We start from the raw sequence: 26,858 nt of genomic DNA on the forward strand, positions 1-26,858 counted from the left end.
ATGTTTCGAGGATTGTATTTGTGAAGACTTGAATGATTTTCTAGTAATTTGGAAGTTCGATGGGCTCTCTTATATGTTTTCTGCGTAGCGTGGTCAGTTGTTCAAGGTAGTATAACGAGGCCGATATCGGACCGGACTATACTTGAAAGTATGCGCCCTGCGAGGAATGCACAAACCAAGATATGGAAGTTCTAGAATATTTCCCTTTTCAAATAGCTTATCATTAGGGACTAGCCATGATATTTCAAACTGCGCAGCTTTTTACCGGCTGTACGAGTTTCACTAACCAACCCGATCGAGACATACCACTTAAAAATGACAAGGCTCTGGCATCACATGTCAGTATTGAAAGGCATTACTATTACTGCAAGGTTACCCTCTATACAGCCAACTACCATCCATCCCTGGTGTCCCGAAATGTTCAAACAACCAAAGTCCAGACATAAGATCGCAATGACGATGGCCACCTAGCGGGTGTGCGGCAATGGCGGAACAATTTCCATGAGCTCCACTAATTTTCCCTGGGCAAAAGTCCCCCGCTTTCATGCAAAAATATATTAGGAAGTCAGATATAACAAGGTTGCTGCATATTTAGATATACAAAAGGTCGCATCTACTAGCCAATCAGAAATCATGTCTTATCAAGGCCATTGCAATTGCGAGAGTATTCGCCTCGCCCTTCCTCGGCAACCTCCGAGCTCAACTGTTTGCCATTGGTATGAACCTGGAATATATTATCTTGATGGTTGCATACTAAAGTGAATTTCAAATACAGCGATTGTTGCAAGCGAGCAGGTGGTGGTGGTAAGTACACTCGCCAAGACCAAGCAACAATGTATATTCTTCTTACAACATCCTAGCATTATCTGTCAACTACTTTGTCAATGAAGATGAATTGACCGTCAACGATCCAAATGCGACCTTGAAGGTGTATGAGGACAAGAGGTCTGCCAGTGGCAATGTTGTGAAGGTAAAAGCGTGGCTCCTCTATCAATATCTATACACTTATTATTTGTCGCATTCGAACGAAAGACTAACCCGACCCGCAATATAGCGTTATTTCTGTTCTGGCTGTGGCAGGTATGTGGAATGATTCAACTTCAGTAATTAACAATAGCTGACAATGATCACAGTCCCATGTTCACCAAGACCCCGAAGGCCCCTGGGAAAGTCTTTCTGAAGGCTGCGTTATTCGACGTTGTCTCCCCTCCTGCAGCTGAGGTGTTTGTCAATAAGCAATACCAGTGGGTAATTATTGAACAAGGCGAAAAGCAAGCGTGATATCAAGGCGAAGGTAGAATCAATGTACTAGTTTAAAAAAATATACATACAAAAGTAAAATATACATATTTAGCATTGTCTTAGGCGATGGTGCAATTCCTCGAGGGCCTATTATTGGTCAATTTTCAATCACACGCATAACCTTGCTGCAGCTCGCATTTATATTATTTTCCATATAATATAGCTTCAATTGTGTTGATATACTGTCAGGCTTGCTAACGAGCTTAGGAGTAAACGTCAAAATGCGGGGGCAACGTCGATCCGCAGAGAATCTGCTTTCACCCTTCACCCCTCAGCGAACGATAAAAAGTGCACGCGGTAGCCATGCTGGTGTCTCCAGGCTAATATCATTCATGCAAATATGACAGAAGCCCCTGCTCAAACTTCTCGTCCTAGACGACCGTCGGGTGTCATTCTGCAGAACACCCGACCGCGCGATAACGACAACAACTTGGATCCCCGCGAAGCGCTCGAGCTCCAGCAGCTCCAAACACACGAGGACAACGAGCTGGACTACTCAACGCCATCTGCTTCATCCGGCGATGAATATCGCGTTGTGACGCGTCGCACCACATCACGCGCTCTCGCATCACGTGCCGATGCGCAAAAACGCCGGCAAGCTCGAAAGGGGATTTGGGGCAAGCTCACTCGGATTTGGACTCATAATGTTACTCTAACGGTGCCACATAAGAGTAGTCGGGATTACTTCGGTGTGTACCCTGCGATTGCGACTACGACTTGCCGATCTGCACAATACTAACTCTGCATCTAAGCTCTAGAGAGAACATTCCTCGCGTATATACGGACGTCTCTCGTCGTTGCCCAGCAAGGCGTGTTAATTGCGCAGCTGTTCAGTCTGCAGGCTGCGGAGGCGTTGGCGGATCGTCTTGGGTTTCGTCAGGTCGGCAAGCCCCTCTCGGTCGCGTGTCACTGTGTGGCTATTCTCGTGGCTTTGGTTGGGGCCTATCGATTCTGGAGGCAGCAGAATGCTATTGCTAGGGGTATGATCCATTCTGGAGGTTGGGAATTGAATACTGTGGGGATATTACTGGGTTGTGTGAGTGGTGCAAATCCTTTTTGGCCTTGAAGGTGTAACTGACATTGGGCAGATCACTCTAACGGTGTTGATTGTATCCGTTGCTATTATCGTTGAGATTGATATAGACCCGTCTGTATTTGTTCGCCGAATATTAGGTAGGTGAGTGAATGGTGGCAGGGGATCTATAAGTTAGTGTTCATCCTGTCTTGGCAACTCTAGCCATTTTCAGCCTTACAGGTATGATAAGCAAATATAATTCTAATTATTTACGGCTATATTGTTCCGTATTAGAGTTATGATTCAAGAATGGTGTTTGCAGGTGAGGAAGAGACTAGCTGCACAGCCCCCCTTAGCACTACAAGATATGTAGTAGCTCTGCTCTATAAGCTTGTTTTCTATATATCAAAACCAATCAGATGATCATCTAATGCAACTTGGTCCACCTGTTGCGCCCGATGGAGCAAAAACAGGACAGCCAAATGGGGCCAAATCCGTCTCACCCTCTAACACATAAAAACCACCGATCTACCACTGATCATCCAATTCTGAACGAATCTATCACCCAAATATGTCAACCCTCGACGAGGCAATAACCAAACGGCACCGCCTGTCGATTTGGCATGTCTACCACAAAGGCGACGAGCACATCTCAATAACGCCATTCATCAACCCGAGAAAGGAGCTCGGATCCAACAAGAAGAGACACGACAAACTCGCAGCTGGATATCCCAAACCCCGAGACCGAACCGATGAATCGAACAGCTATTTCGTCCACCACCCGACTCTCTTATTCCACAACACGCCGCGTACTCTCCGTCGCGGAAACAAAAAGAACGGAACACCGATCTGCCTAATAAAGTGCGGGGCCTTCTGGCGAAATTGGACAATCCAGTTCGGCGGTAACCTGAAGGATGTCATTGATCCTCGAGGCGTGGTAAAATGGGAATGTCGCAGTAACCCAAACAATACAACTCTCAACGATGATCGTGCTTTGAAAGGGTATAAGGTCCGCACGTGGAGGGTTTGGGGGGAAAGCGGGGAAAGTTATCATCGTCAAGTAAATGCGAGGCGCAAGGCCGAAAAGGAAGAACTTGCCGAAGAAAAACAAAAGGCGAAAGCCTTGGATAATGGTCCCGTTGGGATGGAGAATATCACTGAAGCCGGGAAGCAAGACTCGAGTTATTCACAAACAAAATTCCCCAGTCCTCCTTCTTACTCTGCAGTGCAACAGGAGGCTATGCCACGGCCAGCTGTTGCTGAAGAAGCGGTCCGTCTCAACTGGAGCTCTCCATTCTCGCTGAATACTCGACGCTATAGCTTCGAATATGCCAATATCAAGTTCTCCTGGAAAGGAACGAGAGATGTCCACCCGGTTGACAAATTGGCTAGATGGTTCATGCCCTTCAGTCACTTGAAGTTGATTGCTAGACTCCCTGGGATTGAGAGTGAAGAGACCTTTGTTGGGAAATACACACCAAGCTTCGCGTACCGGAAATTTGGCGAGTTGTGGGTATTCGATTCTGTGGTATCTGAGCTGCTTGGTGAAGATTATTCCACTTGGACCGAGCAAGCTACAGAGCAAGCTACGGGTAGTGAATTGCGGAATATTCGGCAGACTCGATTGTATGAATTGATTATGGCGACTGCCATGTGTATGATAATTGGCGAGTCGCAGAAGCGGATGATTCTCATGTTTTTATTTACAATAGCAGCGGAAGGAGGGAATTCATGTTAAATTAATGCATAATGGGTTGTTTTGCATATGTCCAAGTTTATATGAAAGATATGAGTGCCCATTTTTAGTGCTTTGTTTTGCACCAGTGGCAGTCCGATTTATGAGCATAGTACAATATTTTCAAGGTGGAACCATTACATGGTTTCATTTAATTCATGAAGCTCGTAGACTATTAAATACTTAAATTATGCATACAGGCATGCAATCCTTCCGCCGTTATCATACATGAGGGGTCGTTGGTATCAAGAGAGTTAGGGAGAGCGTGTGGTTTAGTGGTTCGAAAGATCAGTAAGAGGCACGAATGTCCTCTTCAAGAAGACGCCATTTTCTAGCAACTTCGGCCCGTTCATCGGCAGTGGATGCCCGCATATCTTCAAGACCTTGCGCTATCCGAGATGCCATGATAGAGAGTTCCTGACTCCTGCCTAAGGACTTTTGAAGCTTTCTGCGAATTCCAACCAAGGGATATCCAAAAAGTCCCCAGAGACCTAGAAGCAGTTGAGTCAGAATAAGATACACACGGGGAAAAGCGAGTGTGTGGCGCATAGCGTTAACATACCTGCTGGTGGCTTTAAGATAACACCGCCAATCCCTTTCCCGATTCCCTTCACCATTCCTTTGGCTCCTTGCTGCCTGGCGCCATACTGAGGCTGGGTGACCAAGCCTGTGATGCCGTAATAAAATCCATCTCGAAGTTCCTATACATAAGGTAAAATATTAGTTCTGACTTCTTCTTTCATCACCGAGCACAGGTGACATACCGTCCCGGCAGCGGCGAGTCCACTCCGGAAGCCGATAACCTTCGGCAATTCTTTGACCATTTGGTCGTGGTACAGCATCGGAGCATTGTGGAATCCTTTGGACAAGCTAAGGGTCAGGTCTGTCGGGAGCCAGAGTATGTTCTTCAAGAACTTCTTTGACATGCGGCTGCTGTGAGTGCGTATTTCATAGATAACACCATGCCCCCGGCGTGACTCTAGATAGCATAACAGTTCTTCCTGGTCAATCGGTATGCCTTGTCTCTGGCCAACGGCACTAGCTGGTAAATCTTTGTTCATTTTGTTGTGTCTCACGTTGTCTTCTTCGTTCTCGTTCGTGTCGAGGCTTACCCCGTCATTATCATTGTCATTTGGCCGGCCAAGTCCACGGCATTGAGCAGGCCCATGATACTCGGCAGGCTCATGATACTGCTGCTCCTCCTCCTCACTATCCAGGTCTGAATCTTGACTTCTGCGTGTTTTCCTCCTTGAAAATCTTGATGAAAGATTGCTGCGTGAACGAGTATGACCTATTGCACGACCGGCGGTGACGAAATCCGAAACAATCTCATAAGGGACCTCTCCGATCCCGGTCACAAAGTTCGCAATCGCTCCAACTAGCACCTGAGCTCCTGCGCTAACAGGGCCTGTGGGATTGCGGTATGTGTCGTATTCCGATGCTCGGTTCCTGGACAGTTGGTTAGTGGTCTGGAATTATGTTGTCGAAGGCCAACCTACAAAGCAACATTCTCTGGTTTGATAGCCCCCATTTCAACCAGTACGGCTGCAGCAAAAGCACTGAGCCCAATGGAAGTTTGTTTAATGTGCCACACAGCAGGACGATTGGGACATAGTGCGCATTGCAAAGTCTTCAACTTAAGATGCCGATGAAAGCTGCGTACCCCATCCTTCACACCGGACTCTTGCTGCATTTTATCTGCAATTTCTTGTGCCTTCTGTTGAGTTGAAGGTTTCAATGCCGTTTGAATTGCATTAGTCAACTTCTCAGCTGTGAGTTGCTTGTAAGGCACTGGTTGGGGCCCAGCCTCAGCCATCGCAACAATTCCTCCCCAGAACTGTTGATCTCCAAAGAAGGGAACGATAATGGTCGGGCGCCCAAGAGAAAGTCCGGCGGCAGTGGTGCCCGCACCACCATGGTGAATCACACACGATACATGCTGGAATAACCAGTCATGTGGTACGCTGCCGACGATGAGGATATTATCCGGTATATCGATATCGTCGACTCCGAGGTTTCCCCAGCCCTTTGAAATGATTGCACGCTGGCCGGCATTTTTTATTGCTTCGAACACGATCTGCGTTAGTTTGACTTGGTTTTCTACTACGATGGAGCCGAATCCAACGTAGAGTGGAGTGGGCCCTGCTTTGAGGAAATCTTCGATCTCTCTGGGGGGTTTGTAGTCTGACTTCGTAGGTAGCACGCTGAAACCGCAAATATCGATGTGGTCAGCCCAATCGCGTGGCTTTGGCAATAATGCCGGTGACCTAAAGTAACCCACAATTAGTGGACGGTCCAAATCCGCCGTCTTCGGGTGAACGCATACCACAGATATGAGAACGGAACGCCGAGGCGTCCGGGCAAATTCGGGGCCGTGATCGAATCTAACGGATCGAGTGCGAGGCATTTCTTCCTCCAGGAGTTGACAAGATCTCCCAATCCCTCCCAAATCATCATATCCACAACGGTATAAGACACGAGGTTTGCAACCGTTGGCTTGCAATCCTGCGGGTGGAGAACGGCCAAAGGATGCGGAAACGATTGAGTAGCCGACCAGGGCATTCTAGGAAACTTTCATTAGGGCGTCCGTCAATTTCACATTTTGAAAATGGACTTACGTGAACATCATGTGAAGTGGAATCCCCAGCCGCTGTGCGCAATGGATATGGCCCAAGCTGGGCGGGTTAGCGATTATTGCATCAGCAACAAATGGCCTTCGACGATAGTCCACCGTGTCACTCCACAGATCCTCCTTAATTTGATGCAAATCTGTACCGTCCCCTGTTTCGACACATGACTTCCAACAGCCGTATATAATTTCCTTCATTTCGCGCCGGCGTTTTTGGATGGCACCGCTGCGAATCGTTCTGAATGCGGGGAGTAGAGATGGATTTTGGACCATGAACGCCATCAGCTCCTCAGGGTCTCCACCAATATTGAAGAACTCTAAGCCACCGTCAAGTACAACCTCCCGGAAAATGAGGTGGGTTGCTAGTCGTACGCGGTGTCCATATGCCTTCAACTCCTGCCCCAGCGCAAGAAACGGTTGGATATCGCCCCGGGATCCGATAACTTGAATCACGATATTCAGCTTCAGCGGGAAGTCTTTGCCCTCATCTTTTGGTATTGGTTCCGGGGTCGGTTCGCCCTCTAGAGCCTCTAGGTCTGGTGGCGCAGTTGTCGTTTGGATGCGATTCAATAACCCTGCGAGCTGTGGCATATGCTCGTCGATCTTGATATCAAGCCGGCCATCGCCTATAAAAGAGTCACCGTTAGCCACACAGTTTTCAACGCTTCACCTGAATCACACACTCAAGAGTTTAACCCCGGTGTTTCGTCTGTTCTCATTGATATGATTCCGCTCGCGATGTGGTGAGAGCGAAATGTTGACCTCCTCAGGCCAGTCCTCCGATTGTATTGACCCACGCCGGCTGGGTCTGCGCCTCGTGGTTTGTGCTTCCGAGTCCATTCTTCACGGGAGATCGGCCGGGTGTGGCAAACTAGAGGGACACAATTCTGGACGGGAAGGACGGGAAGGACGGGGTTCAACGTATGTTAGACTGGATTATAACAGCAATGAGTATTTTCACGCATGAAGTTTGACAATATTTTGCGGGATTAAAGACCTTTAAAAAAAAGATACGATCACCGGGGCAGCTTTACATGATGATGTCACAAGTGCCCAAACCTTAACACGGCAGTCTACTACCGCCGCCCCAGCTCGAATTCTGCCTGCAGTATAATTTGTAATATGAGTATCTTACCTGCTGGTTTACATTGTTCTATTGTTATGCTTAATTCAAAATTGAAGTCTAATTCGAGATAGTTTATCTTTTAATGCTAGAGCACTTAATACTTCACTGTAAGTACTCTGCGCTATCACCCTTTACTTGATCCGTCTGACTTATTCCGTTCACTTTATACAGAAATAGAGCAATCATCTAGTAAGAGCAATGAAAATCTGGTGACCCAGGCAGGAAGTGGCGGTACTAGAGTGCCGCAGTCCCGAGCTTCCAGGCTGCCCGATCTTCGGTGGGTCTCGGGATCAGCGCTACTCCGTACTTACCTCGGGATCAGGTGGCCTCCGATGGCCCCGAGGTGGATTAGTCATTGGTTTAATAGCCCTGGAGCTCTGGAGGTATTTATCTTCCGAGGTAGAATTGTGTTCCTATGCAAGATGTTTTCGATTTTGTGGTAAACATTGAGTGAAATCCATTTTTAGAATACATAATGTAGTTCTACCTAGTTCTTGTATTTTGTTCCATAGCAAGTCAAGTGCCTTATCTGCAGCAATGCGATTATATATGACAGCAATCGCATTAACCCTTGAGCCACTTCCAATAAAGCTTGAAGCTCTGGAAGATGCACATTTTCTGCGAAATTGCGTTCAAACTTGGAGATTTCATAGTCTTTGAGTGGGGTTAGCATGAAACACCTTGTACTTTGATATATCAAACTACTTACCTTCATTTATCTTCAGATCACAACTTGATCTCATCTGCATTTCTTCCCACTGAGACTCCCATTCGACTGGCAGTCTCTCCACGAAACCAATCACTTGGGAAATTAGTTATTCGTCCTCGCCAAAATGCTAGAAAGGGTAGATCGTGAACAAGAAAGCGTAGATCTAGAGTCCATACCAGTATTAGTACTTTCGCGATACATAACGGAATCTTGACATACGATGCAACCAGCACGCCATAAATCAAGGCGATAATCAAAGCGGTCCGTGAAAATTGTCTCGGGTACCCGCAAAATACTCGGCTGAGCTAGCTTTTCGGGCTGCTTTCCTAAAATCAAGAAGCCGAATATCTTCCTCGTCCTCGTCTATTCAGTCGACTCATTCTGCTGCCTTACCAGCTAGGTTGGAAATCCAATTGTCTAGAGGCGTACTATCTTTGCGGGGTAGCGGATCGACTTTGAGGGAGCCACGCACATCGAAAAGTTCTTGCCCGGGTGAGCTCAACACTTTATTGCAAGTAAATGCGATGTTCCGGCTGCTGATATCTGAGCTAAAGTTACTAAGTGCAGTTCTGCCGGACTGCAAAAAAAAAAACACAGGAAAGAATGCTCTTACCCCTATAGCACATGTCGGCACCATGAATAAATTTAATAGCTTTCACGAGCTACGTAGACATTCGAAGTATTTCTTCCAGCCCGAGCTTATATTGCCCTCAGAATAATCCGTAAGGACCATATCAAATATAAGACCAAGTAATTCGAATACAAGACATTGGTGGATTCCGGTAGGGCCATCGGGGTAAAGTCATCAAGCAGCTGAAAAATATATTGCGAGGAAATATTTCCACCACAATGTCTTTCGAGTCTTAAGTTTTGCAATTCGCAGTCATGATCTTCAACGAGCCCCATTGACTTCGGCTGGTGTCATATTAGCCGTAGCTGGGCGAGAATGGCCCGGTTGATAAACTGACTCCTTGTCCCTCGGAAGCCACACAGTCGAAAATCCCCTCATACCCCAACTTATGATGGATTTCGTAGCGACAAGTGACTCCGCGGGTGGCCGGGTAACATTCCCCGAGTTTGTATCTTTACAGTGACTCTTGGATATAGAGAAGATTTTTCTGGCAGAATAGAGATAAATCCATATTCAAATGTTCGATGAATGGGAGTAGGGAGGCACTTGAGGTGGGGAGAGGACGTCATGGGCCACAAATAATCAATGCCCAGCCCTGCGGGAGGTGCCGAGATTTGATGTCTCATCGGACAAACGGGACTGGACTGGTATGGGAACTCCCCCAAGATATCCCTTAATGTTCGCAACCTGAGTGGTTGGCTATACAAAAGAGCCGGGATTCATCGGCACATATGACAACCTTGGAACGGACATTTTATTGGTTAGGCATACTAATTCACCGCCTCACCCTCTACTTCTCCTCCAATCCTCTATCTATTCTATGTTATTAATCTGATATTGGAGACATTATGTTGAGAACCTTTTCGGATATCCTTTTTGGGAGTCTTTTTCAATGTTTTTTGGTTTCCTTTCGCCATTTTAGTGCAGGATTTGAAACTCATAGCCACCCGCGCAGATCCCGAACTAGTTGATTATTACATTCGGTTGTTTTGTTACTACGAAACGAGGTGTTTACAGCCGGCTATTGAAGGAAAATAATCTCCGGGCCGGAAAATGGTGTCCGACTCGGTCAGATTCCGGGGCCCTGCGAATTAGACAACCTTGAAAGCCATGACTTGCGGGTCTTCCCCGCGTTCCCTCCCGGTCGATGGCGTCAAGTCCAAACTCTAAGTGTCAACTTCATAGTACGTATGGTGTAAGGTGGGGGGACACCGGTTAGGGTAATTGCATTGACTCTGGTTGGTGTAGATGTTGCATGAAACAAAGTTTACATTCCACAATTTTGCTTATATTTGAAAGATATCCTCAATTACTGTTTTCTCAATTGGATCATTATTATCCATTTTACACATTGACCCAAGGAAGACCATGGCGGATAAGAAAGAATCCCCAGAGAGCCAACATTTTGAATCCGATATAAAATCGGATCCTTCTGTTTTCATACCGGCCCCTGGATCAGCAAGACAACCATATGGCAAATCTGGTATTACCTCCCCCGCCCTTCTCTGCACTCATCACATACTAATGCATCCTCCCGAAAAACAGGCCTGAAGGGTATCCTCACGAACAAATATGTAGCAGCATGCGCCGCCTTCGCAACACTGGGCGGGGCAATGTTCGGCTACGACCAAGGTGTCATCTCCATAACCCTCACAATGGACCAATTTCTCGAGCGATTTCCCGAGGTTGGCCCCGACGCACCCGGTGCAGGATTCCAGAAAGGAATCCTCACGGCCATGATCGAGCTGGGGGCGTTCATTGGAGCAATGAACCAAGGATGGATTGCCGACAAAATCTCTCGGAAGTGGTCTATAATGGTCGCGGTGATAATCTTCCTCTTTGGTTCCGCCCTGCAGACTGGGGCTATGAGTTTTGAAATGCTTGTAGGTGCCCGGTTTGTCGGAGGTATTGGTGTCGGCATGCTGGCCATGGTGGCACCGCTTTACATTTCTGAAATTGCGCCTCCGGAGATTCGCGGTACTTTGCTTGTTTTGCAGGAGCTTGCTATTGTCACTGCCATTGTGATTGCTTTCTACATCACCTATGGTACAAGATACATTCCGAGTGAATGGTCGTGGCGCCTTCCTTTTCTTATTCAGGTGTGCCTTCCCGTTTCCCACGATTTGTCCTTTCCTAACCACGTGGATAGATGATTCCTGCCGTATTCCTTGGGGTCGGTATTCCATTCCTCCCATATTCACCTCGCTGGCTCGCTGGTCGAGGCCGAGATGAAGAAGCACTCCAGGTTCTCTGCAAGTTGCGTGGTGTCGACCCTACCGACGAGCGCGTCATCCGAGAGTGGGTTGAGATTCGCTCTGAGGTGGCTTATTGCAAGGAAGTGAGCATCGTGAGACACCCGAAGTGCCAGGATGGAAGTTACACCAGCCGTGCTATGCTTCATGTCTGGAGCTACCTGGATTGTTTCCGCAAAGGGTGTTGGAAGCGTACGCATGTCGGTATTGGGCTGATGTTTTTCCAACGTGAGTATCTGTCTGTCGTGGTATAACCACCGCCTTCCCTTTCTATTTCTCCTTAAACGGACTAACTCATATCCTTCTCACAGAATTCGGCGGCGTCAATGCTCTCATCTACTACTCGCCCAGTCTATTCGCGGGAATGGGTCTAAACTACGAGATGCAACTCCACATGTCCGGCGTCATCAACATCTGCCAGATGATAGCCTGTTTCTGGTCACTATGGGGAATGGATAGATTTGGCCGCAGGCCTTTACTCTTTGGTGGTGCTAGCTGCATGGTTCTTGCGCATCTCGTCATCGCCGTCCTGATGAGCCAATACCAATCAAATTGGCCAGCTCATTCCACAGAGGGCTGGGTTTGCGTCGCTTTCTTGTGTTTCTTCATGCTCACCTACGGAGCTAGTTGGGGTCCTATCCCTTGGGCTATGCCCGCTGAGATCTTCCCTTCCTCGTTGCGTGCTAAGGGTATGGCATATTCCACGATGTCGAACTGGCTCAACAACTTCATTATTGGGCTTATTACTCCGCCGCTTGTGCAAAACACTGGGTATGGGACGTACGTGTTCTTCTGTGTGTTTTGTGCCCTGTCGTTTGTTTGGACATGGCTCTTTGTTCCGGAGACTAACGGGAAAACTCTGGAGGAAATGGACTCTGTCTTCGGGGATAATACTTCAAGTGTGGAGACAGAACAGCGCGCGCGGATTGAGGCTACAATTTGGGCTTATGCTGCGCAACGATCTGATGGACTCGAAGGCACGCATCAAATTATCTAGACGAGCAACTTTTCTTTTCGGGTTCTATCTTTGAATATCTTTGATTCAGCGGATGTATGAACAGTATCTGATTTCTTTCGTGGTGCTTATATACATAGATATTTATGATAGATTGTGTGACCTCTGTATTTCCTCTTCGGTTAGCTTATGTTCTCTTCCCACTGTAGATTATGTAGGTCCTTCTTTTTCTTCCCGTATCTATAGATTCCCTGGGGCCCTCTATTCTCAGTAAAATTCCAAAAAAAGACCGGAGAAAGGCCAACGACCGAAATGCGCGAGAACCCATCCCTGCCATGCTATCTGATCTGATAGCATGCCGGAAGAAAAGCGGTCCCTGATATCGCTCGCTGAGATCGGACGTGGAAAATCAGTCATCAAAAGAAGCAGCCGAGGAGGTGACTAGTTTCCTCAGTCATCCAAGCCGTACAAGGTCAGATCCTGGCTCATTATAGGAAGCGCGTAAACAGCACTTTCCCTTCCTCCGAAAACCTTCAGTTTCTTTTCTCCTCGAAACTCTAGCCCAATCTTCTCCAGCACCCTCGCGCTATGCGTATCGTCTGTTCCACAGAATCCAAACACAGAAATTACCCCGAATTCTTTCTTCGCATACGCCAACAACGCAAGTGCGGCTTCGGTGGCATATCCCTTTCCAGTTTCCTTGGTCAGAAACACATATCCAATATCGGGCGCCAGGTAAGCATTCGGTGGCTCGCCTCTCATTAATGAGACAGAGCCGATAGGAGTACTTTCTGCCAAAGATGCGTGCTCATGTGGCTTCAGCGAGACTAGAAACATGCCATAATTGTTTCGGGCGTAGTCGGCGTGGACGCGGTTGCGAAGGAAATTAGAGGCCTTCTCTGCCGTGTCGATGCCGGTGCGGCCGCATGTTTTCATAAATTCCTCGCTGTTCCATAGTTCGACGAGGAAACGACAGTGCTCTGGGGAGTCGGGTAAGAAGTAGGAGATTTGGAGACGTTCGCTCTCAATCGAGAATGTGGGAGATGCCTCAAACACAGAACCCATATTTGCGTGTTTCGCGTTCAAGTGACGAAAGTGACGTCGTAGCTGAGTTGTCAGATGGGAAGAGACTCGGGTTGGTAAGAGTGGGAGTTGCGACAGTTAGAAAAGCCAGCAGGGGGGGGGGGGGGGGGGGTTGCCTGATTGCACTAACACCCCGCGCGCGCTTGAGGCTTGAGAGAACAAAGAAATCGCTTCTCGCGTGATCCACGCGGCTCTCTAGCTTAAACCAGCTGAGCTATCCTGCGATAGCCCTTCTAGACCTAAGATATGGATTGTGCAATCAAATCAGCCTTCGTAATGGAAATTGCGAGATCTCGTTATCTGGGTCCCCGTCGGGAACCCCAGGTGGTGGTAGATAGGCGGTTTAGCGGCAATCTCAGAATAGAATGGCGCGACGATGATCTTTGAACCCTTGCATCATGAAGGGGATCCCATCCCACTTTTCGTACCACGTTCATCTCACATTCCAGGCTTTTCAAGCTTTATTAGAGTGGACTCGATCACCCTGAAGTCGCTCTGATCGCGCTATCTGTTATTCCCCGCACCCTGGTAATGTAACCGGTACGCCATTAAATACACAAACGGCGCTAGTATTTATTATTTTGCAGTACAAAACACGGTCACACCCTTCGGTGTAAGGTATTTATACTGAAAGGGTCTGAAAATAGAGGTAAATATGGACAGAGACGGGTAAAATAAGCATTCTTGGCTCGCGTAAGTGTTTTACAGGGCTTAGTGCATAATTGAACATTGTAATAGTCACTCGTTTTACATACTGAGATATCGACGGTATACTACTGCAGCTAGGTAACGAACAGTGGACGGTCCAAACCTGGATAAATATGTATTTTCTAACAAGGCAAGTATATGCTAAAGTGCGGACTGTTCAGACTCTTGTCGCTTGGCAGCCTGCCATTTCCGTAACGCGTCAAAATCAATGCATTCGTGCACTACCCCCCATCCCAGCCCGCCGGCCGTCAGCTCTGGCGATGTCCCCGGTGGACTGGCAGGTTCCAGAACCAGGAAGTCTCCGCACGTGATTGAAAGACGTAGATATTCAAAGCAGTGGTCAGTATGCTCTGTCCAGGCCGCGAAAATCGCCTCGGATTCGTTGGCGGGTTGGCCGATTTGGGACTCATAGTAGCGAAAAAGACGTCGAACAACATTCTAATAAGCAATCACTAGTCAGACTTATTGTAATACCACGAATTTTCTTCCTTCGTGGGAAATCCTTACCACACAATGAAGTTGGTGGAGGTTTGACAAGACGTAGAACCGCTCATCCGTGTTATCCGTATTCAATGGGTCAGAAATACCCTTGGGTAAGCCATAATTTGATGGGTTTTGTAGCCAGACGGAATCACCCCCTGTGGTTGAAAATTAGTTTTCTTTGCTATCCACATTTATCCCTGGTGAAATAGGGACAAACCAACTTACCGCTCGTTAATTCTTTCCAGGCTTTATCTGTGGCGTCACCACTGCCATAGTATCTATCATCGGGCACAAATGGGATTTTCAATCGATGTTGAAAGACCTGGTTGGGTATAGGTGTTTTTCGACGTAGTCCGGGAACAAACTCAGGCCTCTTGAAGAATGAAAGACTTGTAAGGCCTAGAACAATTCCCAGTCCAAAGACAACAGGAAGAAGAAAAATATATGCCCTGGAAAGTCTTTTGGATGCATGGGGTCGAAGTCTGGTTTCTCCTAACAAGGTCTCGCTGGAGGTAGATCGGTTATCGTCGACATGCCGGTCTTTCTCGTCATATACACCTGTAGTCGTATAGCTTCTAGATATGGTTGATGATAGTATACTTGGAAGCTTCATTTTGGCTGTGTTCAAAAATGTTTCGAGTAAAGGTATAAAACGCCTTGAGCGAAACGGCTTGTAGTTAGGAAAATCAAGCAACGATTATCAAGTGCGTGTGTGGGGTGAGAAATGGTTCTTTTCTAGGCGTCCAGACTTAAAAATGGACCTATTTTGAGATCTGCATGTAATAAACTTCCAGGTGGGATAGCACAAGAGTCCTTCCTTTTGACATCACTACCACGGATTACTACGTATTACCGGCATTTGCTGTACTTGTTTCAAATACATAACTCATGTGATTGTTCCGATATCAGACAATCCTTGAGTGTTTACAACTTCCGGAAAAAGATAAGATAGGTAGCTAGTAATCCCCAGCTTGATGCATGTCATGTCGTCTTTCCATAATGGGTAAACTACGGATTGAAAAGAGGCAGAGTTGCAGACAGCCCCCATAATGCTGCAAGAAGGACCGAAGTAATTGGCCCGAAGCACGCATGACCCCTTACAACTATCTCCTCGCTGCCTTAACACTATTTAGATTCTCACGAAAGGAGGAACGAACAGCCGACGGAGATACATTCCGCAGAATGGAAAACGGCATGAGAATCGTTCAGTTCGTAGGCTTAATGGAAAACAGCGTGTTGGCTGTGCGACCGCTCCAGGGCTAATATTATAAATACTTCACACGTTGACCACCTGAAATCTGTTCTTCATCCATGTCAATATCGAACTGCAAACATTATTTTTCAAATATATTCCAATCTTTCAGGTCCAAGATTACGCATAATTGTGAGACCAATGCTGCCCAATTAAATTTACACCCAATATACAAAGACTAATTATATATAGTCTTCAATATGAAGTTCATCACCGCTCAGACAGTCCTAGCCATTGCACTGGCAGCAGTGGCGAGTGGCTTGGCTATCAATCCCGAGTCTGCAAAGCCCGAGGCCCCCGAGCCAGCCTGGGTCTGGTCTTCCAAGCGCGATGCTGGAGAGCATGCAAACCCTAAGCCAGCTTGGGTTTGGTCTTCCAAGCGTGATACCGAAGAGCATGCAAATCCCGAGCCAGCCTGGGTTTGGTCTTCCAGGCGTGATACTGAAGAGACCGAAGAGCATGGAAAGCCCGATGTTGCGGAACCGGCCTGGGTCTGGTCTTCCAAGCGAGGAGGTTCAAAATAAACAAAGAACTATGTTGCAAAGCCAGCCTCGGTCCGGTCCACCTTCTAGGGTGAGGCTTAGAGCGTTGAATAGTAATAGCCACATGTTACTCCAACCAGCTGGAAGGGTGGAATGATTCAAGAGCCAAGCCACGATTATCAATGATGAGAATGTGATCCAATGAGATGATGATCTGTTAATGACAACGGAAGTGTGGTAGTGTTTTGTGCCTACATTGGTTCATCTTTATTTCTAAATTGACACTCATATAACATTTTGAATTCTGCATAAAGGATCCAGGGTATTGAATTAAGACCATAAACAAGCTTGTAATTTCTATGCCCACACTCATCCAGATACCAATATAGGAGAGAGTTATCTAATTAGGCTCTAAACCATTAAACAATCCAAAGGCGTGTATATTCTTCAATTCTATAATTGTCTCAATCTATAAACTAACTAGGCGAACAGAAGGCCAACGACAATTTCGTCTCCGTTACTTTGGTTATTGATCATTTTAGAAAACAGGATGCTTCCTAAGCCTTGCTAAAATCGGCATTTTATGAATTAAGTATATGAAATTTCATATACAGCCTGGTGATACTGCCCCGTACACGGCACGCATTAAGTCAAACAAAGAAGTGCAGATTAAATAGCAGATACTAGAATCCAAAACAAAGACAATTGAATTATAGCTAACTATAGCTTTCTTCAATAATATACTGTTTCTAGACACCGAATCCCTTGCTATAGGGGTTGCTGGCTCAACCTCGGCACTACTGCCTCCGCACAAATCCCAGCCTTGATTTCCCACTATCATCCAAAGAAGTCATGCTGCCAGGTCAGATTATATTTTCTTTCCTGTTCAATCTGAAACTGACGTAGTAGTTCGAAATCAATACAGTCGTGCTCAACACCCCAGCCAGTAACGGAAGTAGCATGTCCTATATAGAAACAAAAGCATTAGATCAGTGCACGAGAAAAATAAATAACACAGAGGGTTGGCTTTACCATTGCCAACTTTGATCGGGCTTGATCCCTCTATTATGAGATCTCCTCCACATGAAATCGCTTGCCGGAGATACTCGAAGCAATGGAGGACATGTAAATTCCATTTGACCGCATCATGTTCGGTATCGAGGTCGACACCGTCCCGAGCCTGCCAGAACTGAAAGCGAACCATGTTCTGTGACTTTGAGTTAGACAACTCTCTAATCATATTACCCCGACTTCCAACGTACTAGGCAGTGAAGCTGGTGGAGGATCGATATCACGTAGAAATCATGTTGCGGAGGTTCGGTCTCGTGGGGATGATCGAATGGCGCAACGATACCCTCAGGCAAACCCCACCTTTCTGGGTCCTCAATCCAGACGGCGTCATGACCTGTTAGCGAAGAAGGCATGTTAACGATAAATATAGAAGGGAAGGGTTCGCTCTTCTCACCAGCTACCAAGTCATCCCAGTGGTGATCTACCTCTCTCGAATTTCCGATGTATCTTTCATCCGGTTGAAATACCTTTCTCACTGGCTTAAATACGTCCTCTGGAATAGGGGTGAACGTGCCGAGTTGGAACTTGCCATTGAATGTCGGGGCAGTAGTGGATGATTTCCAATAGAGAACCGTGGTCGTAGTCCACCCAGTTGCAAAGATTGAAATCACAATATATAGGAGAAGATTCCAATGTCTGTTATCTTCGGGCACTGGAGCTGATGTATCCTCTCCGTCATTGTTGTTTATTTCTCGATACTTCAAATCGAGATCTCTCGACCTCGAAGACCACATGGTGTCAGTCCCGTAAAGAAAGCAGAAGAGCAGAGGAAAGAAGTTGAATTTGATGGGGGAGACAAATAGCCACAGGAGTTAGAACAGTATGGTCTAGTCAACGTGAGATATTTTTTTGCAATTGCTCCGCTTGCAAATTGAGAAAATACCAAGTTTGGAGTTTCAAATCATTTCTACGTAAAATTACTTGCTATCTCCTCAGCTGATCCTGTATGGCCTCTCTGATCCAGTTGCCTCGTAACTCACTGAAGTAAGGACAGAAAACACACATAGATAGAGAAACCAGGTCGCTGCCCCGCGGCCCAGATCAGCAAATGCTCACATATGTACAAGAACCCAGCTGGATGGCTAGATCACCAACCAGTCCTGCAAGTGAAATTTTGCCTTATCCTGCAATATGACTGGTCCATATGTATTTATGTAAGGGGGTTCGGAAGGTAGTCACTTGTGGGTGTTCGTAGATCTAGCGAGTGAGCTACGGAGTGTCTATCTTTAGGCCCAGGTTTACCTTATTGTGAAGACTAGATGACTTGCATATGCACATGTATGCCCAGGTGGTATGCAGCACGCAGGTGGGTTCAGCTATCATTCAGCTTCGGAGCTCAACGCTTTTATTGGCCGTAATTAAGTCGCCATCTATACCGGAGCCCGTTTTATATTTTTCCTTGAAAAGCTTGGGGTCATTATATGAATATTTCGTAAGCTATATTGTTCAGCTTATTGCCTGTATAAAAAAATGCAAATCGTATGGAAACTAAGTAGTATTAGTCGGTATTCTGTTTCGAGTGGAAAGATATACATATTAAGTGTTCCGTATTTATTTATGATATTCCGTATTACAAACTTACAGGATGACATTGTAATGCACTAACCATGAATTAAGCATGAAATTTTATTGACTGAAAATGAAGAATTACTATATAATACGGTTATACTGTATTCTGGATGTTTGAAAAGAGTATAGATGAGAATATCTCACATATAATGGAATGGATTTCTTGCAAAGCTATCCGTTCGATTCAAGTATACGAGGAGTCGGTTGTAAGGCTGTGTGATCTCTTCGATAAAGATGGATGTATGACATACATTTTCACTGTAGAGGCTAACCGCTCAGCAACATATAGATAACGTAGACTATGTGTTATGAAACCTACCATCGCAGGATGCAAAGAACTATCGTAAAATACACTCGAAATGTATCGTTTAATGTCTCAAACTGTCAAGTTCTCAGGTAATAGACGTAAATCACAGAGGATATCCGCCCCAGCTTATGGATCTGCTCAATGGCCATGTCCAGCATGTGGCCCCTCGTCGAAATGATTCAGGTCCGCAGGCGTATGCGTAAGTCTACCACCGGTATATCCCGACCCACGTACTTTATTTGAGCGATGCTCATACGCCCAAGAAAATATCTTATCAAAATCACGGCACTGATGGGTAGCTCCCATTCCATTGATTCCCACTTCGCTCATTGGTTCGAAAGTAGGATCTGCATGGCACATGAGAACTTGTCGGATGTAGTCAAGGCAGTGATCCCGGTGGAAGGCGACTTCTTCCTCATCCATGCCTTTTACGGATGAGGGGTAATAGGCAAATCGAAGGAAGTTCTGCAGGAGGGGTTAGAAATTTTCATGTTGAAGTTGAATGAGATCAATTATGAAATAATGGAAACTTGAATTTCATACCAGACAGTGTAGCTGGTGAAAGACCGACACACCGTAGACCAACGCAGTCTCGGGATTATTTGGGGCGGGCAGGGACTCTGGAAGGTTCTTTGCCGCTGCAATTGGAAGTTCCACGATGCCATCACCAGCTAAGAGGTCATTCGGTCAGTTGTGATTCTATTTCTCAAGTTTCAAAAAAGAAGATGCGCTCACGGGGAGAAAGTCGCTTCCATATCTCATCTGTCTTGTTTGACGGCGGTCCGCCGTAATAAGAATGAGGTTGGAAAGTAACTCGGCTCGTGTATTGCACTGTGATACAGGAAGCACTTTATCAGCCGGCTTATTTCCCTCTGCCCGATTTTCTAGAAAGAGAATTTTTATCCTTACAGTCTTCCTCGAACTTGGTTGTCCACGACTCTGTATCACAATGACATGCCTCAAACTTCCTAGCAAATGTGCCGATGGTCCACAAGCCTATAGTGGTGAGAAATATAAGAGCATTGAGGGCCATTAACGAATTTTGATAACTGCAAATCTGCCCTCTCCGAAATGATCGAGAAGACTTTCTAACGTGGTGGTTCCAAGGGTCAGCGCGATGAAGTAGTGTTGAGCTCGACTCACTTCCACCTGACTCGAGAGGAAGATCCTTGTCTGACTCAAAATCATCATGAGTGGACATTGTCAAGTTCAAAGGAAGAAACGAGACTTGTCACCAAGGTGTAAATAAGGTGATGGTTAATTAGGATCGAGGGTATTGGTGGTTCCCCAAAGTATATAAGAGAATACGCATCAAGACAGCGCAATGAAATGGTGGAACTACAAACCTACTTATGCACATACCCAGGCGCCCTGTAAGTTGTTTAATCACTTGGAACCGTTTCAAACCTTTTGGTAACAGTCGATACATACATATACACTGGATTCTAGACTGCGTAAGACGGCTGCCCTATCCATTTTGGTGCTCACCCCTTGCCGCTTTTCGACCACTCGCCTTACTGGGGAGTGGATCAATGCACTCCAATGGTCTCATTCCGATTTTTCCACCACACTTTGCCTTCAGCGTTAATGACGCTAGGTCAAAGCGGCCCAAATTCCGGATAACTCAACGTTGGAAGTGAAGAGCCAATACAAGGAATTTAGGACAAGTTCAAGACTTGGGTTATGTAGTGATATTCCGGGGAAGAATTGGTGAGTAAATAAACTACCGAATTTGGTGCGATTCTGGCAATTTTTCTCCGCAAGCTTTCCGCCTGCCCACCACTGAGAAGCCCACCGAGTGGCAAAGGCCGAATCATAGATGAATTGCACATGGAAGCCGATTCTCTCAATTGGGAAAGCCACATGTAATTCTCTATGATAACTACTTACTATCACCCCTATAAGCTAGTCTAGTCACATCACCTAATTTACATGTTCTTCGTACTCGACGGCACCAGTGGCAACCTCCTTCGCATTCTTTTGAACTTCTTCATCTTCGTGATAGATGAACTGAAGCGGTCTTTTTGTCGAAATGGCATCTGCATCACCAGCCACGATGAGTGGTGGGTTGGAGCGATAGTACGCATCAATGTCTTCCAGCCTCCGGTTCGCTGGAAAGGATTAGCACATATATGATAACAGCATAACTCCTTGGGTTTAGACTCACCTGTCTCTGGATATAGGAAGTAGATAATTGGCAGGAAGATCGCATTGAGCACGGTCCACACAATCCAGAATTTCCATCCAATGCTCTGGATACCGATAGGCGTAATCTCAACAATAGCAAAATTGGTGATCCTGGAAAATACAGAGCATGAGAATCACGGTTCATTTTAATGAGAATATGTTTTGAAAAACGTACCAGTTGGTTGCGGTCGAAACTGCTACTCCCTTCGTTCTCATGGGGAGTGAGTTGATCTCAGTGGGATACAGCCACGGAACACCCAGCATACCCATTCCAAAGGCAATATGATAGAGAAAGAAGAATGCAACGGAAGCAGTGGCATATACTGTATTCTTCTCGGCCAAGTAGAGGAGAATTGTGATAATCAGGAAGGAAAGGAACTGGCCAAACCCAGATAACATCATCAAGCCTCGACGGCCGACTCGCTCGACTATTGTGGCTGCGGCGCACGAGAAAATGAAATATGAGGTCGCATTACACGCCGTCAGCAGACGGGCCATCCTATCTGAAAGTCCGACCGAGTTCATGAGGACTAGCGGGAGATAGTAACTCATGATGTTGATACCTTTGATCACCATTTCTATCAGTATGTGAAGACCTTAAAACAATTCAGAGCTGTTTGGATCAGAAAGGTACCTTGGAGCTGCTGCATGGCCTGTGTGCCGGCACCAAGAAGCAACCGGCGAAGAGTTTTGGTATTATCGGTTTTGCTTCGGAGCAGAAGATCGCGCCATCGGACAGCATTTTCTTTTTCATATGTGATACTGAATTTAATCTCATCACGCTGGGTTATAATAACTGGATCGTCAATGGATGTAGCCTCGACACAGGCAAGTACTTCGATCGCCTCGTCTTCGCGGGCTTGTGTCATGAGCCATCTAGGTCCTTGTCAAAACCATATTCAACATCTGTACCAAAAGGATTTAGTATCATACCTTGGGGATTCCGGGAGCCAAGGGATTGTGACAAGCAAGATAACGACGAAAGTGAGCTGTAGAGCGATCGGCATGCGCCATGCAATGGCGCCTCCGCGGAAGGAGAGTCCATAGTTTATCCAATTGACAATACAGTACCCGCCAACATTCAGCCCAAGATCCAGGATGACCAGTTTTCCTCTCCATTTCGCTTGTGCCGTTTCCGTTTGCCAAATAGGGGCCGTTGCAGTGTTGATTCCGTTCCCGAGACTGGATAAATTAGGATCATGTATAGTGGTTGAGTATCTGTGACCCACTCACCCTAGCACAATTCGGCCAATAAACATTTGCGGTAGGCTATAAGATGATGCCTGAAGAATGGTACCGGCCGCCATAATGACAGTACCCAAAAGAATGGATTTTTTGCGGCCCAGTCGTTCGCCTATTGTAAAGGCAAGTATGGCTCCGAAGAAACAACCGATGTCATAAATGGCAGCAACCGTAGAGAGAACTGTGGTTTTGGTAGGGCCGACGAGGTTATGGACTTCTAAGAAGTCACGGGTAACCACGACACCACCTTGAGAAATAGACCATTAGTATCCAGGGCGCTTGGCATAAAGGTGAAAAGGGAAAGGGAACATACTAAAGACACCCTGGTCGTATCCAAATAACATCATATCAGTGGCACAGGCTACCTGGGATGCTACCTGCATTAGCATTCCTCCGACTAGGACCAGGTATGGAAACGTAGTCAACCCACCGTGAGCCAAAAGGTAAGCCATCCTCCGGTAAGCCCGAAGTAGGGCTTCTTTGTAGAGGCTGTCATTATCGATGAAGAGATGTAACGGAATGAGTAATAACAAAAGACTGAAATCCACCAAATGGGACAGTGTGAGAGTACTTCTTGTGAGAGTAATTGTTGGAAGCCTGGTGGTAATCAGCTTTATATACCTCATTCTTCCACGTAACCGCGGTTAATACCCCAGGAACCTTACGCTCCCGTCCCCATATTGTCCCGACCCCAGATGGGGACAGGGTGGAGACGGTATTCGGTGTTCAAATGTGGCAAAAATCGTCTTCCCAGTAAGTTGGCGGAGACGTCCAACTCACAACGTACCTTGCCTACAGTAATTGGATTCGGTTCCTAGGTCACATTCATGTGGTTAAATGCACTCTTTTGTTGGATTGACCAAGACGAGGACATCTCAGTTGCCAATTTTGCCCATCTCTTCAGAGACACAATTAGCGAGCGAAGACTACCTCCAGGGCTATGTTGGATGAAGATATGGAACTAGCAAAAGCAAAAGCGCCTAACTAGCTCCAAACTAAATACGGGGCAATCACGGATAGCCAATCATAACTTCGGCTGGACCGGAGATATCACGACGGGCCGAAATATACTGCGCGGGAAAGTTTACTCAAAGGGGAGAGAAACGGGTAATTAAGGCCCGCCAGTCCATACAGCCATTTTCCTTCCCAGGCAAGACGACCACAACAGAAGAAGAATGACGGAGAAATGGAGAGAAAAGGCTACTGACAAGTAGAGTGTCCAGTTCCATTATGAGTGATTTAACACACCAAAAAGCCAATGGGCAAAAGTGTTTTCAACAACCGTCACCCATGATCAACTACATCATACAGCATGCCGATGTATCCTGAAAGCAACTTCCAGTTAGCGAACTTTCCATCATTCCCAGTCCCCGCGCCGTTTGAACCCCCGAACAGCAGCCCAAGATGGCGACGAAATCAAGTCGCCTGTGACGCGTGCCACATCCGCCGTGTGCGATGCGATCTAGCATCCCCGTTTCCGTGCTCACGCTGTCTGCGCAAGGGCATAGACTGTGATATTACACGCAAGCTACGGAAAAGAGGTCGGATGGCACGATCCAAGTTAGCCGACGCGAATAAGGCATACGGAATAGACGCACCGCAAAGTCATATAAAAGAAAGACAGACCGATGAAAGCTCTAGCCCTGTGTCACAGCCGACTGTGTCACCCATGGATTCCACCATCCTGTCATCAGTCACCCAACCGTCGTCGCCCAGAACCGACGAAATTGATGCTCTCTTGGCTTTGTGCATGGAAGACTATGGCCCCGTGACAGATTTTCCACAGCTACAGGCAGGATTAGGGGTGGATGTCACAGAGGAATGGCTACCAACGGCTGATTTGTTGAAGGGTTTGCCTCAGTTAAGCGGAGAAGACGAAGGGCCTCTACCACCACTACCGGACATATGGGATCCGGTCGACATAACTCCTCACAATCCTAGCCAGGGGCCTCATCCACCGACACTATTCCAACCAGCAACAAACCACCGTGTCCCAGAAGATGAAACAACTTCACGGCCCTCGATGAAATACCCCGTGTTAGACACGGTGATGCCTTTTTTAGAAACAGCCCTCCCTCCACAACTTGTCTGCCATTTGCTCGAGCTATATTTCACTAGCCCATTTCCGAACATCTTGCGCAAAGCCTCCTTTCTGACCGATAAATTCCGGGTCACCAGTCCTGCACTTTTGACAAGTATGCTTTGGATGGCTGCTATTGATCATCGGGCCTCTTTATCTATCTCACCCTCACAACAACGCAATATTTGCCAGTTCCTTGGCGATCTGACGAAAACATTATTTCAATTTTCAGACAATCCCTCGCCCAAGAATCAGGGGCCCTCACTGGTAAAACATATTGCTCATCTGGACAAGGTGATCACTTGCATCCATATTGTCTCGATTGTCTCGACCGAACACAACGCAGAAAGCATGGGATGGTAAGTTAAGCTCTGTCTACCTCTCATGACCTGTTTCCTGATTGCTTTGTAGGTGGAAGGCGGCCTTTGATTTAGCCCGCCAGCTCAAACTAAATCGGGAGGCGGAATTAATGCCAGACTTTGATAAGCAAAGCAATGCATCGCCCCAATTCTCTGAAGACAGGCTATCAGATTGGTCAAACCAACCGAACCTTTTCCATTCTGACGGGACACAGTCAAGTCTCAATTGCGTATGTGAGAAAATCCATGATCAAGGCTACCCTGTCTCAACTGGGGAGCACCGCGAAGAGCGAAGACGAACATTGTGGATGCTTTACATTATTGATCGACATCTTGCATTGTGTCTCAATCGTCCCCCGGATTTCCTTGATGCAGAGTGTGAGAATTTGCCACTTCCACTGGATGAAACCTACTGGCAGGGTAGTATTGTTCACAGCGAGGATTTCGATCCACACAGCCCTCAATGCTTTTATTCAGTACAGCAGAACGAACGTCAGGTATTCCCTGATTTCCGCTGTCGCGACTCGTCCATTTTCGGATTTTTCCTTCCACTGATGACGATCACCGGAGAAGTGATGGAACTCAATCATCTGCGGCTACAAGACACTAAGGCTTACGAAGTTAAAGAGGCCGAAGTACTACGCCACCTCGAGATCTATCAGACCAGTTTGTCCGCTTTTTTGGCATCTTCGGCATCTTCAACCGTCGACCCTGCAGTGTCAGACCAACTTGTCAACGGGCAGTTAGTCCAGGATTTCACTTGGCAAACACAAACGGTGGTTGCTTACTCTTCATACCTAGTCCAAGTTCTCCATATATCTCTAGTAGGAAAGTGGGACTGGCAATTTTTATTGGAAGACAAGGAGCTTTGGACTTCTCCGGCATTCACATCGACAATATCACACTCATTAGATGCGGCTTTTTGGTTACGGCAAATCTTACAGCTTGACCCAGATATAAGCTTCATGCCCTACTTCTTCGGCATTCAGCTGCTTCAAGGGAGCTTTCCGGCACTGTTGATTGTGGAGCGTCTGCAAGATAAGTGCGGTGAGGACATTGTCAACGCCGCCGAGATTATGATACAAGCCACCGAATCATGTCTTGTCACACGAAGCACAGATTATCAAAGGAAATTTCGGCAATTGATGCGCAGCGCAGTTTCACAGGCCTGGGGTCGTCCTGTGAGTACCAGTGAAATTCGTCGTCGCCGTAAAGCGGTATTTGATCTTTGGCTGTGGATACGAAGAGGGACAAATCGGTCCACTGACTTCAATATCAACTGCGAAACCTGAAGAATATGCTATCTCGTCCCCCGTCGGACCTGTGCAAATCTTGAGCTGCGAGCTGAGTAGCAAAAGCACATCTAATGAATCAAAGTTCCACGCGCTTCGAGGTGGACGATAGGAGATCCCGTACCATTGCATGCGCATATGTAGACGAGCTGCGGGGTTCATTCGATACGACAGGGACCGAAATTCATTTCACGACCTCTCATCCGATTTATTCTTCCTCGTTGGGCCTACGAGGCTGTGCCCAATCATATCACAGCCAAGACCAGCAATCTGTGGTAGACTAAACAAAACAGGCATAGCGTCCTGCAGGGTGGCAGAATGAACGAGTTGATTTCAACCTTGCGATATCTCTCGCCTTTCGTTATTCGCCTCTCTCTATTTGTTTTAGT

At 46.7% G+C, this 26,858-nt stretch overlaps 13 protein-coding genes across 13 annotated transcripts; 6 read left to right on the forward strand and 7 right to left on the reverse strand.

The window, feature by feature from the left end:
- Nucleotides 1-633: 633 nt before the first annotated feature.
- N7455_008910 (GFA family protein) lies at nucleotides 634-1,281 on the forward strand (the record flags this gene model as incomplete). The annotated part of the gene is made up of 5 exons (XM_065606017.1): nucleotides 634-716; nucleotides 776-804; nucleotides 861-970; nucleotides 1,055-1,080; nucleotides 1,134-1,281. The coding sequence occupies 5 exons, from the start codon at nucleotides 634-636 to the stop codon at nucleotides 1,279-1,281; spliced, it is 396 nt and encodes a 131-aa protein (XP_065460966.1).
- A 361-nt stretch (nucleotides 1,282-1,642) lies between these two features.
- On the forward strand, nucleotides 1,643-2,041 carry N7455_008911 (uncharacterized protein; the record flags this gene model as incomplete). The annotated part of the gene is made up of 1 exon (XM_040960508.2): nucleotides 1,643-2,041. One exon carries the CDS (start codon nucleotides 1,643-1,645, stop codon nucleotides 2,039-2,041), a length of 399 nt encoding a protein of 132 aa, XP_040809027.2.
- An 847-nt stretch (nucleotides 2,042-2,888) lies between these two features.
- N7455_008912 (uncharacterized protein) lies at nucleotides 2,889-4,055 on the forward strand (the record flags this gene model as incomplete). Its single annotated transcript, XM_040960538.2, has 1 exon — nucleotides 2,889-4,055. The coding sequence occupies one exon, from the start codon at nucleotides 2,889-2,891 to the stop codon at nucleotides 4,053-4,055; it is 1,167 nt and encodes a 388-aa protein (XP_040809033.1).
- A 285-nt stretch (nucleotides 4,056-4,340) lies between these two features.
- On the reverse strand, nucleotides 4,341-7,521 carry N7455_008913 (glycosyltransferase; the record flags this gene model as incomplete). Its single annotated transcript, XM_040960497.2, has 7 exons — nucleotides 4,341-4,543; nucleotides 4,615-4,753; nucleotides 4,817-5,501; nucleotides 5,552-6,319; nucleotides 6,379-6,615; nucleotides 6,671-7,307; nucleotides 7,365-7,521. The coding sequence occupies 7 exons, from the start codon at nucleotides 7,519-7,521 to the stop codon at nucleotides 4,341-4,343; spliced, it is 2,826 nt and encodes a 941-aa protein (XP_040809042.2).
- Nucleotides 7,522-8,622: 1,101 nt separating this feature from the next.
- Nucleotides 8,623-9,153, reverse strand: N7455_008914 (uncharacterized protein; the record flags this gene model as incomplete). Its single annotated transcript, XM_065606018.1, has 4 exons — nucleotides 8,623-8,643; nucleotides 8,736-8,842; nucleotides 8,946-9,093; nucleotides 9,130-9,153. The coding sequence occupies 4 exons, from the start codon at nucleotides 9,151-9,153 to the stop codon at nucleotides 8,623-8,625; spliced, it is 300 nt and encodes a 99-aa protein (XP_065460967.1).
- Nucleotides 9,154-10,515: 1,362 nt separating this feature from the next.
- On the forward strand, nucleotides 10,516-12,396 carry N7455_008915 (sugar porter family MFS transporter; the record flags this gene model as incomplete). Its single annotated transcript, XM_040960500.2, has 4 exons — nucleotides 10,516-10,630; nucleotides 10,693-11,246; nucleotides 11,297-11,627; nucleotides 11,711-12,396. The coding sequence occupies 4 exons, from the start codon at nucleotides 10,516-10,518 to the stop codon at nucleotides 12,394-12,396; spliced, it is 1,686 nt and encodes a 561-aa protein (XP_040808998.2).
- A 408-nt stretch (nucleotides 12,397-12,804) lies between these two features.
- N7455_008916 (GNAT family N-acetyltransferase) lies at nucleotides 12,805-13,419 on the reverse strand (the record flags this gene model as incomplete). The annotated part of the gene is made up of 1 exon (XM_040960537.2): nucleotides 12,805-13,419. One exon carries the CDS (start codon nucleotides 13,417-13,419, stop codon nucleotides 12,805-12,807), a length of 615 nt encoding a protein of 204 aa, XP_040809040.2.
- An 867-nt stretch (nucleotides 13,420-14,286) lies between these two features.
- On the reverse strand, nucleotides 14,287-15,241 carry N7455_008917 (uncharacterized protein; the record flags this gene model as incomplete). The annotated part of the gene is made up of 3 exons (XM_040960505.2): nucleotides 14,287-14,583; nucleotides 14,653-14,783; nucleotides 14,854-15,241. 3 exons carry the CDS (start codon nucleotides 15,239-15,241, stop codon nucleotides 14,287-14,289), a joined length of 816 nt encoding a protein of 271 aa, XP_040809047.2.
- An 839-nt stretch (nucleotides 15,242-16,080) lies between these two features.
- On the forward strand, nucleotides 16,081-16,404 carry N7455_008918 (uncharacterized protein; the record flags this gene model as incomplete). The annotated part of the gene is made up of 1 exon (XM_040960529.2): nucleotides 16,081-16,404. The coding sequence occupies one exon, from the start codon at nucleotides 16,081-16,083 to the stop codon at nucleotides 16,402-16,404; it is 324 nt and encodes a 107-aa protein (XP_040809005.2).
- Nucleotides 16,405-17,199: 795 nt separating this feature from the next.
- On the reverse strand, nucleotides 17,200-18,167 carry N7455_008919 (oxidase ustYa family protein; the record flags this gene model as incomplete). The annotated part of the gene is made up of 4 exons (XM_040960514.2): nucleotides 17,200-17,327; nucleotides 17,395-17,569; nucleotides 17,625-17,767; nucleotides 17,828-18,167. 4 exons carry the CDS (start codon nucleotides 18,165-18,167, stop codon nucleotides 17,200-17,202), a joined length of 786 nt encoding a protein of 261 aa, XP_040809012.2.
- Nucleotides 18,168-19,447: 1,280 nt separating this feature from the next.
- N7455_008920 (oxidase ustYa family protein) lies at nucleotides 19,448-20,510 on the reverse strand (the record flags this gene model as incomplete). The annotated part of the gene is made up of 5 exons (XM_065606019.1): nucleotides 19,448-19,774; nucleotides 19,853-19,980; nucleotides 20,045-20,140; nucleotides 20,219-20,248; nucleotides 20,453-20,510. 5 exons carry the CDS (start codon nucleotides 20,508-20,510, stop codon nucleotides 19,448-19,450), a joined length of 639 nt encoding a protein of 212 aa, XP_065460968.1.
- Nucleotides 20,511-21,232: 722 nt separating this feature from the next.
- N7455_008921 (sugar porter family MFS transporter) lies at nucleotides 21,233-23,127 on the reverse strand (the record flags this gene model as incomplete). Its single annotated transcript, XM_065606020.1, has 7 exons — nucleotides 21,233-21,420; nucleotides 21,477-21,607; nucleotides 21,672-22,074; nucleotides 22,131-22,372; nucleotides 22,430-22,678; nucleotides 22,730-22,985; nucleotides 23,052-23,127. 7 exons carry the CDS (start codon nucleotides 23,125-23,127, stop codon nucleotides 21,233-21,235), a joined length of 1,545 nt encoding a protein of 514 aa, XP_065460969.1.
- A 1,280-nt stretch (nucleotides 23,128-24,407) lies between these two features.
- On the forward strand, nucleotides 24,408-26,469 carry N7455_008922 (uncharacterized protein; the record flags this gene model as incomplete). Its single annotated transcript, XM_040960553.2, has 2 exons — nucleotides 24,408-25,177; nucleotides 25,230-26,469. The coding sequence occupies 2 exons, from the start codon at nucleotides 24,408-24,410 to the stop codon at nucleotides 26,467-26,469; spliced, it is 2,010 nt and encodes a 669-aa protein (XP_040809046.2).
- Between the last annotated feature and the right edge of the window lie 389 nt (nucleotides 26,470-26,858).

The sequence above is a fragment of the Penicillium solitum genome (assembly GCF_028829755.1).
Source record: "Penicillium solitum strain IBT 25940 chromosome Unknown utg000005l_segment0_segment0, whole genome shotgun sequence".
Taxonomy (NCBI): Eukaryota; Fungi; Ascomycota; class Eurotiomycetes; order Eurotiales; family Aspergillaceae; genus Penicillium; species Penicillium solitum.